Raw genomic sequence first — 18924 nt, forward strand, 5'->3', positions numbered from 1 at the left:
TATACACAATTTGATTTAGAATAAAATGTCCACCCACAAACTCTGAGCATTCTGTTGATTATTTGAAATTACAAGTAAAGTACAATACAGTTAGCTCACTCTTCCTACTAAGCCACAGCACATACTCAATTATTACCACCCCAATAGATAGGTCAATAACTCTATTCACCCACCTCTTTTGAAACATCTATCTAAAATAACAATTGTCTGCAGATGTCCATATGAAAAACAGTATTCAAAGGATGATACTATTATATTACAAAGAATGTAAATATACATTCTTTATAATACATGGAACCCAGAGACTCCTTCCTCTTATACCGTTTTTATTAATCTCTTGTCATCGGTTGGGAGACTAAGAGTTTAATTTTTTGTACATAATAAGGAGAGAAACATTGAATGGATATAAGAATAGGCTATCATCTCTTTTACAATCGGACATGTACCAACATTCTTTCCCACTATGAGGAAGTTGACAAACTGAACATTCTATCATATAGAAAATTAGCACATTGTGAGCCAAATGATGTTTTAAATTTATGCCATAATATTATCGTCTCACACTCCCTAGCATAGACGTAAGCTTCATAGTGTGATATAAGCAAAGGGAGAAAAATTGCCAATGAAACTAAATACTGAGTACTGGTAACTCAAACTGGTAAATGAGTTTATTACTACACCTCAGTTTAGGCATTGTTATTAGTGAGGAAAAAATGCATATTGTCCATTTTGGTAAGCAATTGGTAGAGAAAGCCTAATATTTCTTTCTCCTTTTACAAAGGATATTGCTAGATATTTATTCACACTATCCATTTTACAGCTGAATGCACAATAATATTAAGTTATTCATTGTTGAATTCTCTCTCTCATTGGTCTATATCTTTTTTATTCCATTATGGCAGTTGTAAGAGGATTTCTAGCTCGCCAGCGTTTGCTACAGAAGATGAGCATCAAACAGCAAGAGGTCACATCAATCAAAGACTTTCTACAGAATGCAGAGGATATGGGGCTGAAAGCATATGATGCTTTGGTCATTCAGAATGCTTCTGACATTGCTCGGGAAAATGACCGGCTCCGCAATGAAATGAATGCTGCTTACCGACGGGAAAAGTTAGAAGTTAGAAACAGGCAAGAAGAAGCCCCCAAAAGGTAGGGAGAGAAAGCAACTTCTCTAACTGTAGGAATCAGTTTTCCTAAAGTTCTCAGTACAGTCCATGCTAGTCGTGGCAGAAATAATGATCATATGTAAACTTGACTCTGGCTTCTTTAAATGTATGCTTAAATGACTCTTGGGTCTTCACTAAATACTTTTCTTGTTTGTAAAGCCATATCAAGTAATGAATTCTAGCTGCATAAAGCAACAATGTAAAAGATATCTGATTCAGGAAACACCAGCACATGCAATAACTATTGTTAAAATCCCTAAGACATTTTAGCATTTAAAAATAAATTGTGTTTCAGTATAAGTGAAATAGATTTTTAGTGAGATTTAAATAAATAATTATAATAATTAATAATAATAACTCTATCTTAGAAAATACAACTGGATACGTGCCAAGATAACAGGAACAGCTATGCTGGCATAAAATAAGCAGTGAAGTCCAGACTGAGAAATGTGCCTAATAGACAGATTGCCAAGAGGATCTTTTCTTCTCTTTTAAAAAATTGCTTAATGTTTATCATTAATTAAAAGTTTAATTAACCTATTCTAGCAAATCTAGCAAATATTCTAGCATTCATCCCTGTGAGTTAAGTACAGATACCTGCATGGAAAGGTGGTTTTTGTAATATAAACTTATTATCTGTGTCTAGAACTCACTGATCATAGGAATGTGTATTTTTCCACAGGAGCTTGATTCCAGCTCATTGTATCTTATCAGAAACAGCTCCCCCTTGCCTTGATTGCCTCTGTCAGATGATTTTTATTGAAGTAAAAATGACAGTGGGTCTGTTTAATTAGCTTCAGATATCCCAGTGGTTACATACTGAAGGAAATGCCTTTGTAGAAAAGACTGTAATTAAACATTACACTGAAAACAAATTATCCACTGAGCACTAAGCTTTCATCTTTAGCTATTTCATGTACTACATGGGCAGCTGGCTATATCCTGTAGTTCAATCCAGCTCTGCTGGTGATCTGCCATGCAGAAATACAATTATAAAAACAAATGCTGGAGGGCTTGTTTGTAAAGTTATTGTACTTCCATCTTTTAGTTAGTACACTACATTGCTACATTGCATTACAAGGCTGGTTTTAGACATCTGGAAGGTGTCTTCAATTACTTCTAATCTAAGTAACTCTTGCTTTTTAAGGGTGAAGAAATTTAGTGTGGGGGGGGATGTCTCGTTTTCACCAGCTTGTTGGAATCAAATTAGCAACATTATTTTCCAATATATATTGTAAACTGTAGATATTTTAAATACAATCACTACAATAAGTTAGAAAAATACACAATTGTGCTCAAAATGATAATAGTGGAAAGCTTAAAAAAGAAGACTTCTGTTGATGTTTAGTTGGATATAACAGAAAGCCAAATTCATCTGTTAAAAGGTCACAATATTTTAAAGATTTGGATTTCATAAGTAGAATGTATAGTTGTTGTTTTTTTAGAAAACAGTGATAAAAGCTCAGCATTTGCTGCCTCAGTAACTTTCTATTAAAATGCATTTCTCTGAAATTATCGTTCAGATTGAAATCCTAGCTTTTGACTGTGCTTAACAATCAAAAAGTGAACAATTCATTCAATGGATGTCTGATAAACAATATAAAACTACTTGAGGAAAGCTGTATTCAGGTGAAAGAGATCCAGTGCACTGTTTTATCATAAAACAGGAAATGGAAGAATTCTAGCAGCTTGATCTGGATTTGTTTGTCAGAAGATTACTACACACACCCTCTAGGCACAGCAGGGGTGTTGGAAGATTGTTTACCAAAAAGCCATTGTTATGTTTGCATGAACAGGCTCATTGTTATCACTTGAATAATGCATCTGGGCATCTTTTCTGTCTTTTCAGAGCTGAAGACAGGGGTGGGAAGGTCTCTGAGGACAGCTTTACTGGCTGCCGAACGCCTAAGCATTTTCATTCCAGTTCTGTGCCTGTCCCTATGGCAGTGGATGGCTTGGTACATTCTGTGGCTGGATCATCCATCAGATCCCCCTCCCTGTACTCTGTGTTCAGCATGGATGATAGTAATAGCCTGCCATCACCAAGGAAACAGCCTCCTCCCAAACCAAAGAGGGACCCCAACACACGACTGAGCGCTTCATACGAGGCTGTTAGCGCTTGCCTGTCGGCAGCTTCTAAGGAAACAGCTAATGAAGGTTAGGCAGAAGGGGACTAACCCTCACAGACATTGATCTTTTGACTTTGAATCTTTAAAATGTTTTCAGATGCCTTCATAAAGACTTGTTTCCTTAGAATATCTTCAGTGGCAATAAATAAAATTGCCAACATATCAGTAATTCCTAAATCAGTAAATAACTATTCATTTGTTCTAATTTCCTAGTTTGTCATCAACAAAAACCTATTTACAAAGTTCTCCCTGGAGATAAGTGAGTTGTGTCAATTTTAGCCATTCTGACCTATTAACTATTTTTATTTCACCTTTTAAACAGTGTTATAATCTTTTGACAGCTAAAGTAAAGCATTTTGAATGTTGAATTTTACCAGGTTAAATCTAAATTATCTACTCTTTCTCTCCACATTAATATGAAGGCACAAGAATAAACCAAACCAGAGATAGCTGCACTTGAGTTGTGAGTTAAGTGAATTATATGAGAATTCACATGTGGTGATCTTGGATGTAATTGTACACAGATCATACTGAAATAGAATGAAAGTCCAAAAAGGTTTCAAAGCATTACAGTGTGTAAACTGCAATTTTGATTAAAGTAGTCCTGCCCCCTCACCATCCTTCAAATTAAAGAGGAAGAAATGCTTTTTGCTCTCACTTGTTAAGCCTGAGTAATCAGATTTTGCCTAGCAGATCCTTCCTTTGCTGCAATTGGGGTAGGAAATAATATACAACCACTCTGTAGCCACTAGTATGGTGGCTAAAGGCCCTGCATATCCTCTTTGCCTGATAACTTAGGTTGATGTGTCTACGTCAGATGTATTTCCATCTTTCCTATCCTTCTTCTGGCCCATCCAACCCTGAAACCACTCCTTGTGCTCCAGAGGGGAGAGAAGCATATAAGGGATGGAGAGTTCCAGTCCAAGCTTGAGGCTTTCTATCGCAGTTCAGTGAAACTGCAGCAGTTGCACAGTGTTTGGGCCTTCTGTGTCCAGCAGTGCTAGGGAGGAATAATTTACCTACAATCAAATGGTTCTTTGAAATAATGACAGTTTTTGCTTATGTTAATGGTAATGTGTATGTACTAATTTATAAATCACCTGGCATCTTTGAAGGTGCATAGGCTGAATAAATGTGAAATTATTGAACTAGATTCTTTACTGTATCCAAGTTCTGATGGGAGTGACAGATTGGAGGTCTGTCCAAAGAGTCAGCTATAGCTCCCTGATTCTCTACCCCAAGTGGAGTCTGGGGCTCTCTAGCTAGTGACAGCTAGCCAGTGTTCTAAGGGATCAGTTACTAGCTGAGGATAGCCCCTGGCATGCCATCCACTTCCACTCCTCACCTCCTGCACCAGAGGCTGTGAGGAGGGTAATTACAATCTGGTTATGCCAGTTCTAAACCCCTTGAGAGAATGCCCTCCAGGCTGTAAGACTTCACGGAAGAGGGCTTGTGTGTAGTTTCTGCTTCCTTTGTGCTGCTTCCCTCCCTCATCCACTAGCCAGCAACTCTGGGCAAACCCAGTGGACACTGCACACTCCTGCAGAGCACCACTCATTGAATGGCTGATCTGTTCAGGTATTTCTGATCCTCACCCAGTGATGACTGACTTTAGTACTACTGATAGCAAGGCAAGATTCCATCTCTTTACCTCCAATTATAGAGGCCAGTGGTTTTTGAAGCAGAAAGTCCCGAGTCTTATTTCTTACTCCATATGCATGTGGGTTAGCTTTTGACCAGAGCTCATTACAATACCTTGAATCCTATCCAATGAAGGTTTAAGAAAAAAACTTTTGTAAGACATTATCTTGCAGAAGACTCAAGATCTTGATCTGTTGTTAATATATATATTTCCATTTCAGTACTGACCCGACCAAGGCCACACAGTGATGACTATAGCACCATGAAAAAGATTCCTCCCAGAAAGCCAAAAAGAAGTCCCAACACAAAGCTCAGTGGCTCCTATGAAGAGATATCTGGCCAAAAGCCTGGGGATGTGAAACATTCAAACATAGTATCTAAAACAGGTGGTCATGACATTATGACAATACAAAGAGCAGCTTCTGCTGATGGGCCACATCACAGCACGTTGAGTTTGTGTATGTCACAGGAAGAGGAGGAAACTGAGCCGGTGTACATTGAAATGGTAGGGAATGCTATGATGAATAGTTCTGCTGAACCAGAAAGCCCAGACCAAGGAGAGTCTGTTTATGAAGAGATGAAATATTTTTTACTGGAAGAAGTCAGCAATGGTAATGGGATGGTTCCATTAGTGACCGGATCTCCTCCGCTGTTGTTTGAGAGCAAAAACTCTGTACCCGTTGAAGAACTTGATGCAAATAATCAAGCAGCCTTGGGTTATAAAGACTCTTGTGACATTCCAGCCCCTTTCCCAAACTTACTTCCTCATAGGCCCCCACTTCTTGTGTTTCCTCCAACCCCTGTAACATGCTCACCTGCTTCTGATGAATCACCACTAACACCACTAGAAGTGAAAAAGCTTCCTGTCCTGGAAACCAATCTAAAATACCCAGTGCAGTCAGAGGGTTCAAGTCCTCTATCCCCACAATATCCCAAAAACCAGAAAGGGGAGAATGAAAGGCCTTCATCCCCAGGTTTGGCTGTATTTAATGTTTCAAGCAAAGTATCTCCTCCTTCAACTCCTCCTCCTCCTCTCCCTCCCCTGCCTCCTCCTATGCCCCCGTCTATTTCCTATGGACCTTCCTCACATTTTACTTTCCCCCCAGAGACTTCTGCTACTTTTCCAGCTAATACAGGGAAAACAGGAACAAACTCAGATCCATCCAAAGTACCTCAGAGACCAAATCCTGTTCAAGTTGGAGGTTCGTCTTCCCCATTCTCCAAGCTGCCTTACTCCCCAGTAAAGGTGGCAAGAGCTGAGCACAGGAAATCAAACTCCAACTCATCATCTCCACTTCCATACAGCCCTACAAACTCAAGACCCTTGACTAGTCCCCTTGATGAGTTAACTAGCTTGTTCAACTCAGGACGGAGCATGCTTCGCAAGTCCGCGGCAGGAAGAAAGATTAGGGAGCCTGAAGGTAAGCTTGATGGGAATACTTCATCTTACTGTGTGTTCACTCTGCACAGACTCAGTTGACAATATCTGTATCTCAATATTTGTGCCAGTTCTCTTGGTTGTGGTATTAAATTTAAAAGTGAACTGAAAAACACTGATAAGTAAATGTTTTAATCTCTTCTATCACACTGTCAGCACTGCACTTCACCAACTGTGCCAGCCTCCAGCATCCACTTCCCCCACAAATGTCCTCATGCTTTCTTCCACACTCATCCTTATGCACTCCCTTTGTTCCATCAGCTCCCTCTCCAAGTCCCACTCTGCCACCACAAACATGAACTCTGCTAAATGATGATGGCTAAGGTAGGCTTGGTAATGATTTTAGCCTTGGGGCGGTCAGAGATATCTGATAAGTTTTTTTATTCGTATAGTACAAAAGCAAAGGGGGAAAATATATTATGACAGGATCAGGCCAAATGGCTGTAGGAGAGTGATAGAAGGCAGATATATTAGCCCCAGGTTAAGTAGGTCTCCTTTTCCTGGGTAAGGTAACAGGGAAGGTTCCAGAACAATCAAGAACTTTCTGGAAACAATTAAGGCTGACAGGCTGATTAGAACACCTGCAGCCAATCAAGAAGCTGCTAAAATCAATTAAGACAGGGTAATCAGGGCACCTGGATTTAAAAAGGAGCTCACTTCAGTTTGTGATGTGCATGTGAGGAGCTGGGAGCAAGAGGCGCAAGGAGTTGAGAGTGAGAGGGTGTGCTGCTGGAGGACTGAGGGTACAAGTGTTATCAGACACCAGGAGGAAAGTCTTGTGGTGAGATAAAGAAGATGTTTGGAGAAGGCCACTGGGAAGTAGCCCAGGGAGTTGTAGCTGTCATGCAGCTGTTACAGGAGGAACTATAGACAGCTGCAATCCACAGAGCCCTGGGATGGAACCCGAAGTAGAGGGCGGGCCCTGGTTCCCCCCAAACCTCCCAACTCCTGATCAGACACAGGAGGAGTTGACCTGGACTGTGGGTTCCACCAGAGGAAAAGATCTCTGAAGTGAGCAAATCCGCCAATAAGCGCAGGACCCACCAAGGTAGAGGAGGAACTTTGTCACAACATATATATATATGTTTCCTGCTCTCCTGTCCTTCATGTGCCACTTATCCTCTTGAATGTTAGCTCTTTGTGGCACAAATATTGTCTACCTTTGTGTTTGTACAGCACCTAGCATAATGAGGGTCCCATTCCTGATGGAGGCTCTGGGAAGTATGGCAATATAGGTATTTAATAATAATAAATAGATTATTTTAAGATCCCAACTATTAAGAGAATATATGCATAGAGTTAAATTACAAAAATTCTTACATTCTAAAACAAAGACCACAAACAAATCTACAAATTACTCAGCATGACATCGCTGGAGTACATATATTCTTTTCATTTTGTTGGCTAACTGCCAGACTGATGCACATGTTTGTGTGTGTATGCGTGTGCACATGCATGTGTGAGAGAGAGAGAATGTGTGTCACTGGTGCTGTTCTTCAGAATTGCTACAGTCAGGAGAATCTCCATGTTTTTCACAACTTTTTGCAAAAAAGGCCTGTTTTAAAGCAAAATAATGTGAAAATAAAACATTATGCCCATTTCTTCAGCCACCTGTAAAAGAAACTATTCATAGCTCAGGTTCAAAGTTGTGATGCATGGTAGTTTGTTGATTCTTTGTAGGCTGTTTTAAGGTATTCCTTCCAGTTCAGGTACCTGTTATAACAGTCATTGGCTATGTTGCTTCCTCAATAAACAGTTGTAAATATGGAACGTTATCCTGAAATCACAAAGGGAAGATAGGTTTTTTTAATGCTTACTTTGCTATTGCTCCAGTTTCACAGAGCAACTGGCTCACAAAATAAAACAACTTGTATCAGACGCAGATAAATTAGAAACCAATGGCCTATTTTTATAAAATATATATCTTCTAGTTGTGAAAAATCAGGGAATAAAAATGCAGAAAATATATTAGCAGATTATACAGTTCCTCACGTTTTCTCTGAAATGTCTACTTTTCATCAACCAGTCAGTTCTTACACTACAAATTTAAATGTTTTTCTTCACATTCCAAATAATTTAAACAAAATGACTAGATAGTACATCATATGAAGATGAGTTTATAGTGTCAATTCAATGGCAATATCTTGACTGCAAAATTGTATTGTGTATATTTCAGTAGGTCAGCTGTATCGTACAGAATATTTACTTTAATTTGAAGACTTCAGAGTTTCATTATTACATTTTCACGAAGACACAAGTTTGGATAATGCAATTATGTTTTCTCCATTTAGAAGAATTTAAGACTCCAATCTAATACAAGACGGATTGCAACAAAACAAACACACACACACACTCTGCCTAATTGATGACCAGGCTTTCAGATTGCAGAGCAAAGTCCATTGTACCTGATGCAATTGAGCCAGAAGCTTGCCACTTTACATAGTTTTGAGACCAGAATATTTTACAGATCCTTATTCAATCATTCACCTTGTGCAAGGAGTAAAAAGTTAAGGATTTTTTGTTAATTAGTTATTATTGTACAGAATAGAGAAGCTCCAGATTGGTGTGCATGCAAATTGTGAATTTTTAGAGTTCATCTTGATGTCAGCAGTTACTTTAGCTATATTAATAATGCAGTTGGGCAGTCTTCTAATGTCTGATTCAAAAGTGGAGTCTGGTCAACTGGTTTAATGTTACTTCTTTAATGTAATAACAACCACATACCAAAAAAAAGTATGCAGTGCACTATATACAGCAGCTTCTCTCCATAAAAAAGCAGTGTGCCATCTGTCCTTATTGGACAGTCCTAGTCTGTAGGGAGTGTCAACAGTTTGTTTAATACCAGAATCTGTTAATTTAAAATCCAGGATTGTTGAATGTATGATCCTCTTTTCCATCTTTGAACCTATATCTGGCCCAATAATTAGCTTTGCCTGTGTAAATATTCATGGCATATTTAAATTGGGTCTGATTTCCTACTTTCAAACATAATGAAAAACGATGAATCGGTGGCTTGATTATCCTCTCACTTTTTGTATATTGTATTCTCTATGGGCACAGCTCCATTGACTTCTGTGGAGTTAATTTATGCAGCTATTGTAGAGCAGACTCAAACTAAATTAGGGGATATTAAGTAAGTATATTTAGGATTTCACTAAAGTGGACATCACAGAGTCTTTACACACATTTGACAAAATACATTGAAAATATTTTGGCTTTTTTTCATATAAGGAGAGCAAATTTAATTGGTTTCTCTTGCCATTATGTCTTTGGCTCAGAAGTAGTTGTTAGATTGGAAGTGAAAGTGCATTCTCAATGCACCTAAGCACTTCCCTTTTAGTGCAGCACGGTAGGCCCACTTCAACAGAGACTGCAAATTGGCTTTTATGATCCACACAAAAGGTTGTCTCAGGTTTAAAGATTTCTACAAACTCATTTTTCATCACTTGTGATCAAAAGATGGAGATCAGCTCAGGTATCCTGTGATCTGAGGCTAGTGTATCAACTAAGCCTACTGTCTAGCAGCTCTGAATTTACCTTTCACATGGAAAATATTGGACTCTTAAATATTTCATCAAGACAGCACTAAGTATGAAAAGTCAAAGTTCAAGGAAGATATACCATTAAATTTAAAATCAATATTTTATTAGATAAAAGCTGCTGTATAAATTTAAGTGCAGTTACATATAAATTGTTACATATAAATTGTTGATGAGAAAAAGGATCTATTGCATCAAAGAAACAGACAAATGTACACAGTGTGTTTTTACGGCTCACATTTTAGTTTACTGCGGTTATAAATATTACCTTTCATTTAACCTCTGGTGCATTTTAATAAGATAGCAATATAAGGAAGTGGGCTGCTTTATGCAAAATTTGAAGTATTATATTGGAAAATGCATAACTTCTTGGCTTGTCTAGTATTTTTATAAAATCTTATTCTCTCTAGTGTATTTTAAGCTCTAGCAAGGTTCACCAGATTCTCTTTATTTGAAATGGTTCATTTATAGTAGGTGATGCTATGGGTGCTTGAAAATTAAAAGGTTTGTCTGAACAGCGCTCTTCAGTTTACTACTTTGCGATTCTCTTCACTGAAGAGAGTATAATCCAATCAATGATTTTATCTCAAAATAGAGGGTGAAATTCAGGCCCTTTTAAAGTCAATGGACATAAGAATGGCCGTACTGGGTCAGACCAAAGGTCCATCTAGCCCAATATCCTGTCTACCGACAGTGACCAATGCTAGGTGCCCCAGAGGGAGTGAACCTAACAGGTAATGATCAAGTGATCTCTCTCCTGCCATCCATCTCCATACTCTGACAAACAGAGGCTAGGGACGCTGTTCCTTACCCATCCTGGCTAACAGCCATTAATGGACTTAACCTCCATGAATTTATCCAGTTCTCTTTTAAACGCTGTTATAGTCCTAACCTTCACAACCTCCTCAGGCAAGGAGTTCCACAAGTTGACTCTGCGCTGTGTGAAGAAGAACTTCCTTTTATTTGTTTGAAACCTGCTGCCCATTAATTTCATTTGGTGGCTCCTAGTTCTTGTATTACAGGAACAAGTAAATAACTTTTCCTTATTCACTTTCTCCACATCACTCATGATTTTTTATACCTCTATCATATCCCCCCTTAGTGTCCTCTTTTCCAAGCTGAAAAGTCCTAGCCTCTTTAATCTCTCCTAATATGAGACCCATTCCAAACCCCTAATCATTTTAGTTGCTCTTCTCTGAACCTTTTCTAGTGCAAGTATATCTTTTTTGAGATGAGGAGACCACATCTATACACAGTAATCAAGATGCAAGTGTACCATCGATTTATAAGGGCAATAAGATACTCTCTGTCTTATTCTCCAGTCTCCTTTTTAATGATTTCTAACATCCTGTTTGCTTTTTGGACCACTGCTGCACACTTCATGGATGTCTTCAGAGAACTATCCACGATGACTCCAAGATCGTTTTCCTGATTTGTTGTAGCTAAATTAGTCCATTATGCTATTCAGTAAGGCCAGGACTTCATCCAGAGATCTCACTAAAAGTAAGGCTCATTTTTGGAGCTCTCCATAGTATTTCATTTATTTTTAAAAAAATCAAGTGTGAAAGGTACTAGATTACAGCCTTGGAGACTAAAGTTCTTTCTTTGTTCCCAGAAGTACAGTAGAGCCAGTGCAAGCAAATCTCAATAGTCTGCCTCAGTCTTGACCTGGAGAAACAATCTCAAGGGGGTGAGAAGACTATCATGGCCATTCATTTCTTGACCTCTTTGTTGAAACTACCAACCAGGATGCTAGCCAGTGGTTTTGTGACATGGACATTTGCCTGCTGTGGACTGGATTGAGACTGCACCAGCTCTTTTCACATAGACCACAAAACATCCAACAGATGGGAATAATTTTCAGGGAATACTGAACTGGGCTGGACTTATATTAGTGTTATTATTCCTTTGTAGCACTGAGAGGCCCCAACTGCGATCAAGGCTACCATTGTACTAATTTATGGACATACTGTTCACATATTAAGAGAAGATTCCTATTCTGAAGAGTTAACAATCTATATAGACAAAGCAGACAGTAGGGAACTGAGGCACAGAGAGGTTAAATGATTTGCCTAAGGTCACAGAGGAAAACTATGACAGACCAGAGACTAGGGTGACCATCCCTTTTTAAAGGCAAAAGCAGGACACATGCAGGAGCCCCGCCCTTTCTGTGGCCCCATCCCTCCTCTTCCCTGAGGCCCTGCCCCACTCTTCCTCTCCCCCTGAGGACCTACCCCCTGCTTAGGCCTCCCTGGGCAGCTCTTACCACTGCCCAGCTCTAGCTTCCAGCCTGGCCAGGAGGCGGGACCTCCAAGAGAAGAGGAGAAGCAGAAGCAGGGCCTCATGGGTTGGAGGGGCTAAGGACCACCTTTACTCCCCATGTTGGGAAGAGGCAGGCACCACCCCTGAGCCTTGGGCAGATGCAGAGCAGCGCTGCAGGGAATTTGGGACAAATGCTATCCCTGAGTTGTTCAGCCCAGGACCAGGACTTGAACTCTGCATTTTGGGACAGGTGGTCACCCTACCAGGGATTTGAATCCAGCCCCTATGAGTCCCACTTCAGTACTGTAACCACAAAACCATCGCTGCTATCTAGGTTATGCTACTGATTTCAAAGATATAAGTTTCAATACCCATTGTCACAGTTTCGGGCTAGCTGCAACTTTTACTCCCTTGAGTCTCTTTGAGTGTCCTCATCCGGGTGATAGGCCTGAATGCAGTGAGCCCAAACAGCCTTTCCAAAATAAAGTATTGTTTAAACTCAATGGTAGGACAGAGCATTACAAGAGCAAAGAGTTTTAACACAACAGTCTACATTGATAAATGTCCTACGTGAAGCTAAGGTAAGCATAACTTATCAAGGCACTTTCACTTCTAGGAACTGGAGTACAGTCTGCTTGCACTCAGTTCCTGTGTCTTCTCCTTGTGTTTCAAGGCTGTTTATTTATCAGTCCCAAAGCTCTTTGTCTCTCTGTATCTCTTAAACCTGGTTAAACTGATTTCTGCAGCCCCACCAGAAATGGGTTGGGGATAGACTTCCATGCAGTTGGCTCTCTGCATTGTCCTTTAATTATCAATAAATATGAGGCTGGGGTGGCTATCAGAGGTGTTTGTCCACTTTCTTTTCTATATACAGGCCAGCTCATGTCTGAGTTACCTCCTTTGAAATCACACAGCAAGCAACACAATAACAATCAGATAGACATATAATATTCATAAAATGTTATGGGCATCTCCCACATCCTTCACATCCGCTACCTATTTTGGGTCCCCTTTTTCCCCCCTTCCTGAGTCAGATATTTCCCAGATAACCTTACATGCAAATGAGCAGCTTCATGCTATCCAATTATAATTGTGATACGCAGGAAGCTAATGGCCACCGGGGTATTGCAGACAGGGAAAAAGGTCCCAAGTTGCAGTGGGAGAGGTTTAGGTTGGATATTAGGAAAAACTTTTTCACTAGGAGGGTGGTGAAGCACTGGAATGGGTTACCTAGGGAGGTGGTGGAAGCTCCTTCCTTAGGGGTTTTTAAAGTCAGGCTTAATGAAGCCCTGGCTGGGATGATTTGGTTGGGGATTGGTCCTGCTTTGAGCAGGGCGTTGAACTTGATGACCTCCTGAGGTCCCTTCCAACCCTGATATTCTATGATTCTATGATATTTTGACATCCTAATTCCAGCTAGAGCTTAGCAAACAAACATGCTTTGTATGCTACGCAGAGCTTCAGAAAATAGCAACTTGTTTCTTGTCTTTGTAAAGGAACGTACTGTCAGAGCAGGGTATTCTTTTGATAGCTTGTAAATAATTCCCCACTATGAGCAGATTAAAGTAAGCTACTATTGGTAGCCAACATAGCTCTATACTGGATTGCAAATTAAATTCCCACTGGGGTTTGAGAGATGAAATCCCAGTCCTTTATTCTCTCAGCCACTCAACCCTTCTTCTTAAGCAACTTAATAAAGATAATATTCATATCTGCATCTCATTATTCCTATATTATAATATAATAGATTTTGTTCTTTTGTAGCAAAAACCAAGAATTTACCAATTGTGAGCACTATAGAAAGATATACTATCACCTTTTATCTTCTGTTATCCAGGAGTACCGAGGAAACAATAATATGATACTTTGCACTTATATAGCATTCATTAGCTGAGGATCTCAAAGCACTTTTAAAACATTAATGAATTAAGCTTCAAAATACTTCTTTGGCATAGATCAATACCTGCTGATATACATCTGCTTCATTACCTAACACAGTTCTGTCTGACTCAAATATTTTGTGACTAATCTTCAGATTAAATAGATGCATACAGCTGAATAATTCACAAGTGAGTAATTTACTCTACACATTTAGGGCTGTTGTGCCCAATTTCTGCTAGATACAGCAGAGTGGGGGAAATCAAGAGAGCTGCTCATAGCTCTTGGATGCTGGAGACACTTCTAAATTAGAGCTACACTGGTTGGCACAGCCCCCCTAAACGGGATTAGTGAGGGGTAGCCTAGGAGCTAGCAACAGCAGTTGCATGCTGGAAATTATGCCATGCTGGGGGAGTTCTCTAGCTAGCACGTAGTGTTGTCTTCATGTTACCAGAGCAGCACAAGGAGAATGAAGTGGGCCAGAGAAACTTACTGCCTAGCCTCTTTTCTTGCTCGGAGAATTTCCATGAACCTTTTGTAATTCCAGAAATAGGTTTTTTTATTAGCGGTAATAGTAAACATTTATATAGTAACAAGGCCAAAAGGCCGTAGTAAGGATTGCAGACATGTTGTGCAGGGTTCTGTACAAACATAGAGAAGAAACATTGTCCAGGAGAGCCTTCACGTGAAAAGATGCAAAATAGACAAAGAGTTGGGGCACTGGGATGTAACATGCAAGCACATTAAGATGGTAAAGAACTGGCATCACATCTTTAGTTACGTATTTCCTTGTTGATGTTGGGTTTTTTGTTGTTTTTAATTGGTATAGTGGTAGGATGAGGAATGGGGAAGCTAGGAAGACTATAGGAATGAGAAAGGAAGGGAAAGAGGGACACTCACAGCTCTATACCTGTCTAATTTACCCTTTATTTGATTTGTATTTTTTCTCTTGGATTGATCATAAACAGGTCACTCTGAGGATCTGATAGTCAGTATTGAAAATATTTAAAATTGGAACTGTTAGCTACATGCAATGTTACAAATTCCAGAGTATTGTGGAGTTCCCTAAACTCCAGTGTTTCTCTTTAATCTGTAGAAGGTCTTGAAGAAACCACTGGAGAGAGGTAACAGATGATTGTGATTTGAGAATTTTAGATATTGTTATGCTTTTTTTTCTTTCCTTTTTGGGTCATGCACAGACCTTTATCAAGGCATCATTCCTAGAAAAAATTAGTCCATTGTAGCCTAATAGTAGAATTTAATTTAATTTTCTCTTGTCACATTTACACAATATATTTGCATATTCCTAACTTTGAAGGATATGTGCTGTCTTGTTTAATGGCCTCTGTGGAAGGGCAAAGGTGATGGGTATAGGGAGAACTTTCCTCATCTGCTGCGTCAAGCAGTGTCTCTCACAGATAAAATATTTCACTTCTGAGATTACTGCAAGTTTAGTGTGAACATTCTTGCTAGTAATACTCAATAGATGCATGTAAACGTATGTGGCCGGGGCTCGACCTTCTCCGGGGAGGAGGGGAGCCACGCCAGCCCACTCCACCCTGGCTGGTCCGGGAAACTAGCCCAGTGGTCCTTGCGGTGCTTGTCCGTCTGGCGGGCAAAAAGCTCAGGCCCCCCCGGCAGGGCTGCCGTACCAGCCGCGAGGCGCCGGGCCCTACGCCAAGGCAGACAGCAAACACAGAGTCAGTAAGCTCAGGCCTGGGTCAGAGCTGAGCAACCATAACGGTTTTAAAGGCCCAGCCCTAGGTCAGGGCGGGGCAGCAAACGCTGAGTCAGTAAGCTCAGGCCTTTGGTCAGTTTTAAAGGCCTCCTCAGACCAGGGAGAGAGGGAGTCTGCCACCCCGGAGTGGGGTGGCAGGGGGGATACAGACCCTCCCACTCCACTGCGTCCCAGCCTGGGGCCCTAACAGCGGCTGTCACTCCGCTGGTCAGTCAGTGGGAATCCTGACCGTAACACACTGACATAGGCTCTGGCAACTTCGCAGCCTGACTGGGGTCGGCTGCCCCCGGGCTGCTTCCATACTCCCCCTCGGGACCGACCTGGGTCCTAACGTCAGCCTCTGAAGGTCCACGAGCATAGGCTCATCGCGACCGGGGCTGGGTGGTAGGTCTGGGAATTCCTCGGGATAGTTGGGCCAGGGTAGCGCCGGCGGCTCCTCTGGGTAGCAGCAGGTGCGGAGAAGCCCCGTCGGCTCCTCCGGGTAGTAGGGGCGGGGAAGCTCCGGCAGCTCCTCCAGGTAGCAAGCACGGGGAAGCTCCAGCAGCTCCTCCTGGTAGTGAGGCGGGGGGCTCCGGCCAGTCTGGGCAGCTCCCCTGGGTCGCCAGAGTCTCCAAGCCTCGAGCTCCCTGAGGTACATCTGGTCTCTCCGGATGCTGGGGCCTGACTGTGCTCCGAGGGCCGGCTTTTATAGTTCCGGGTCGCTGCCTGACCCTTTGAGGGGCGGGCTCAGAGCTCTATAGCTCCACCCACTCTGGCCTCCGGCGGGGCTCAACCCTCTCCGGGGAGGAGGAGAGCCACACCGACCCACTACAATGCAGTATTCACAGAAAACAGACTCCTAAAGGGTGTGTGTAAATGCTCCCAAAACAAATTGATTTTGAAATTTGAGTGAATGCTCTGAGTATTTTTGCAGTAATTTCTCAGCTCCATATTAAAATACCTGTATGTTTATATGATATTCCACATTCAAATTTACCTAATTCAAGTCACATACTTAGGTCAACATTTTAAAAAGTGATTTTGATTATGAGTGCATCAATTTTTGGTTGCCCAACTAGAGAAACGTTTAAATGCCCTGATTTTTAGAGGGTGTGTACTCAGAACGTGGTCTGCTCTTGAAGTCTTCCCCCCTTTCCCAGTTTGTCACTAGATGTCAGGAGAGCTCATTCAGATCCCGCTTATATCATTAAACGTACATGCCTAAAATTAAACATATGCATAAGTCATTGCAGGACTGGAGTTTTAGAGATTTTCCATAATTACTGTCTCAAGAGGAAGAAGTTAAGGGGGGGAGGGCTGCACAATCTTTTCTTATCACTTTTTAAATTGTCCATTCCATGTGAGTTTCCTTCAGTTCCTCATGCTTTATATAACACTTAACCTTTTTTCAGTTTCTTTCTGTTTTGTCTCCTTTATCTCTCACATCCATTCTATGGCAGGAGAACAATAATTAAGCTGTATCACCGCACCCTGGTTTATCTCAAGCACGTAAACTGTAATAACACTCAGCATGTAACATGCAATTCAGGTGGCCATCTACAAGCCTATTATTTTAATAGGAAAGTGAAACTAACAGCCTGGAGTACTGTTGCATCTTTATTGATGGATTCTGGAAATCACTTTGTAACTGAGAAGCATGGCCAGATTGGAATCTTCAAAAAATGTAAACAACATATTTTCAAATAATCAATAATGTAATGGCATATGGAGGCAGACTTGAATCCAAGATGCAGGCCCAGTGAATGCATTGACCAGTGTCATGGCCTTAGGGTCATTGTGATTATATCTTTGTCCTCCCTCCCCCGATAACAGTCCACTGTGGTCTGAGTGATGTTGCTGTACTTAGCTGATGAAATCATGGAAAGCATTGATGGTGTTATCCTCTACTCTGTAGTAGACCTGGTACCTGTTTGCTTTTCTCCTGAGATAACCTCTTGCAGTACATTTGCTTTGTGATGTATCGATGTGAGTGACTCAGCATTTCTGATGTGCCCAGCTATTTGAGGTCATGGCTCCAACTGTTCCTACATCTGCATAGTTGCCAAATGGCACTGGTACTGTCTGCAACATCAACTTTGAAATGTTGCCAAACCCAGGAGGATGTCTATTTAATGTATTTTCCAGGAGGAGTTGGAAGATTGTATTTGCATGGGCTGGAGGACAGTTCCGTCTGAGAGAAATGCAGTACACCAAAACCATATCCAGCAGAGATGGGAGAAAGTGACCATCCCCTCCCCCCCATCTAGAAGCTATGATTAACAAACTGCATCCTTTCCAGAACTGAAGTAGTAGTGGACAAAACTTTTTTAGAAGGAGCTGATGGTGTACAGGCAGTAGCTTGCTGAGGGGGATCAGTCTTGGGATCGGAATTTGGAGTAACTGGTGCTATGATAATCACAGCTTCCTCCTCTTCACTATTATCATTATCTCCTGCCTCCTGACTGATCATTGGTACCCCAAGGAAATATTGCTCTCTAGAGGGGCGGCCAAAATGGTGCCTGCTGACTACTGTTCTTTATGGTCTAGTTCACCTCACTTCACTTCCTGGTGTTCATGCTGCTAAGCTTCTGCAGCTGCTTCTCCAATGAGCAAGCCAGAAGTGGTCTTTCTTTTGCTCACCTTAAACTGCTCCATGGAAGAACGCTGTTTCTGTGCCACCTCACTTTGCAATCTGGTAGTTTCACTGACGGAGCTGTGAAATTGGGACTCTGGGAGGGATGGTGCAAACTGGGATTCTCCCCCCCCTCCTCAGATAATTGCTTTAAAGTCCCTCTTTACAACTTGCAGAACAGGTAGGAGGCGGGACAGTCAGGCTTCATGAGGTGAAATCAATCAATCATTAATCAGCAATGGCAGCTGCAAAGGTGAGGCAGACAGTACCTGGTATGCTGGGGGACTCCTGTCCTGACAGTCCTCAGCCTGCTATGTTTCTTTCAGAGAGAATAAGATGTATCAGTATGCCTTCAGCTTCAAACAGACAAAGATATAAGCATGAGACTAAGTCTTCCTCTAAATCTACTTTAAAGAAGTTGTATTTACTTGTAAACAAGTCAATCAGCTCAGTCCATGAGGACTTAGTATGTTCTAAATCCCAGAGGCATGACAAGAAAGCCCATAAGCAATGAGCTCCATC

The 18924-nt window shown here is 41.1% G+C and overlaps 1 protein-coding gene across 3 annotated transcripts in view; it reads left to right on the top strand.

The window, feature by feature from the left end:
* MYO16 (myosin XVI) overlaps positions 1–18924 on the top strand; it is a 623763-nt gene that overhangs the window by 557793 nt on the left and 47046 nt on the right. For all 3 annotated transcript variants that reach the window (XM_030568459.1, XM_030568449.1, XM_030568467.1), the window contains exons 30-32: positions 903–1149; positions 3016–3323; positions 5158–6357. In XM_030568459.1, coding sequence (XP_030424319.1) covers positions 903–1149; positions 3016–3323; positions 5158–6357 — 1755 coding nt within the window. The remainder of the gene's footprint in view (positions 1–902; positions 1150–3015; positions 3324–5157; positions 6358–18924) is intronic.

This window comes from Gopherus evgoodei, chromosome 1, assembly GCF_007399415.2.
Source record: "Gopherus evgoodei ecotype Sinaloan lineage chromosome 1, rGopEvg1_v1.p, whole genome shotgun sequence".
Lineage (NCBI taxonomy): Eukaryota > Metazoa > Chordata > Testudines > Testudinidae > Gopherus > Gopherus evgoodei.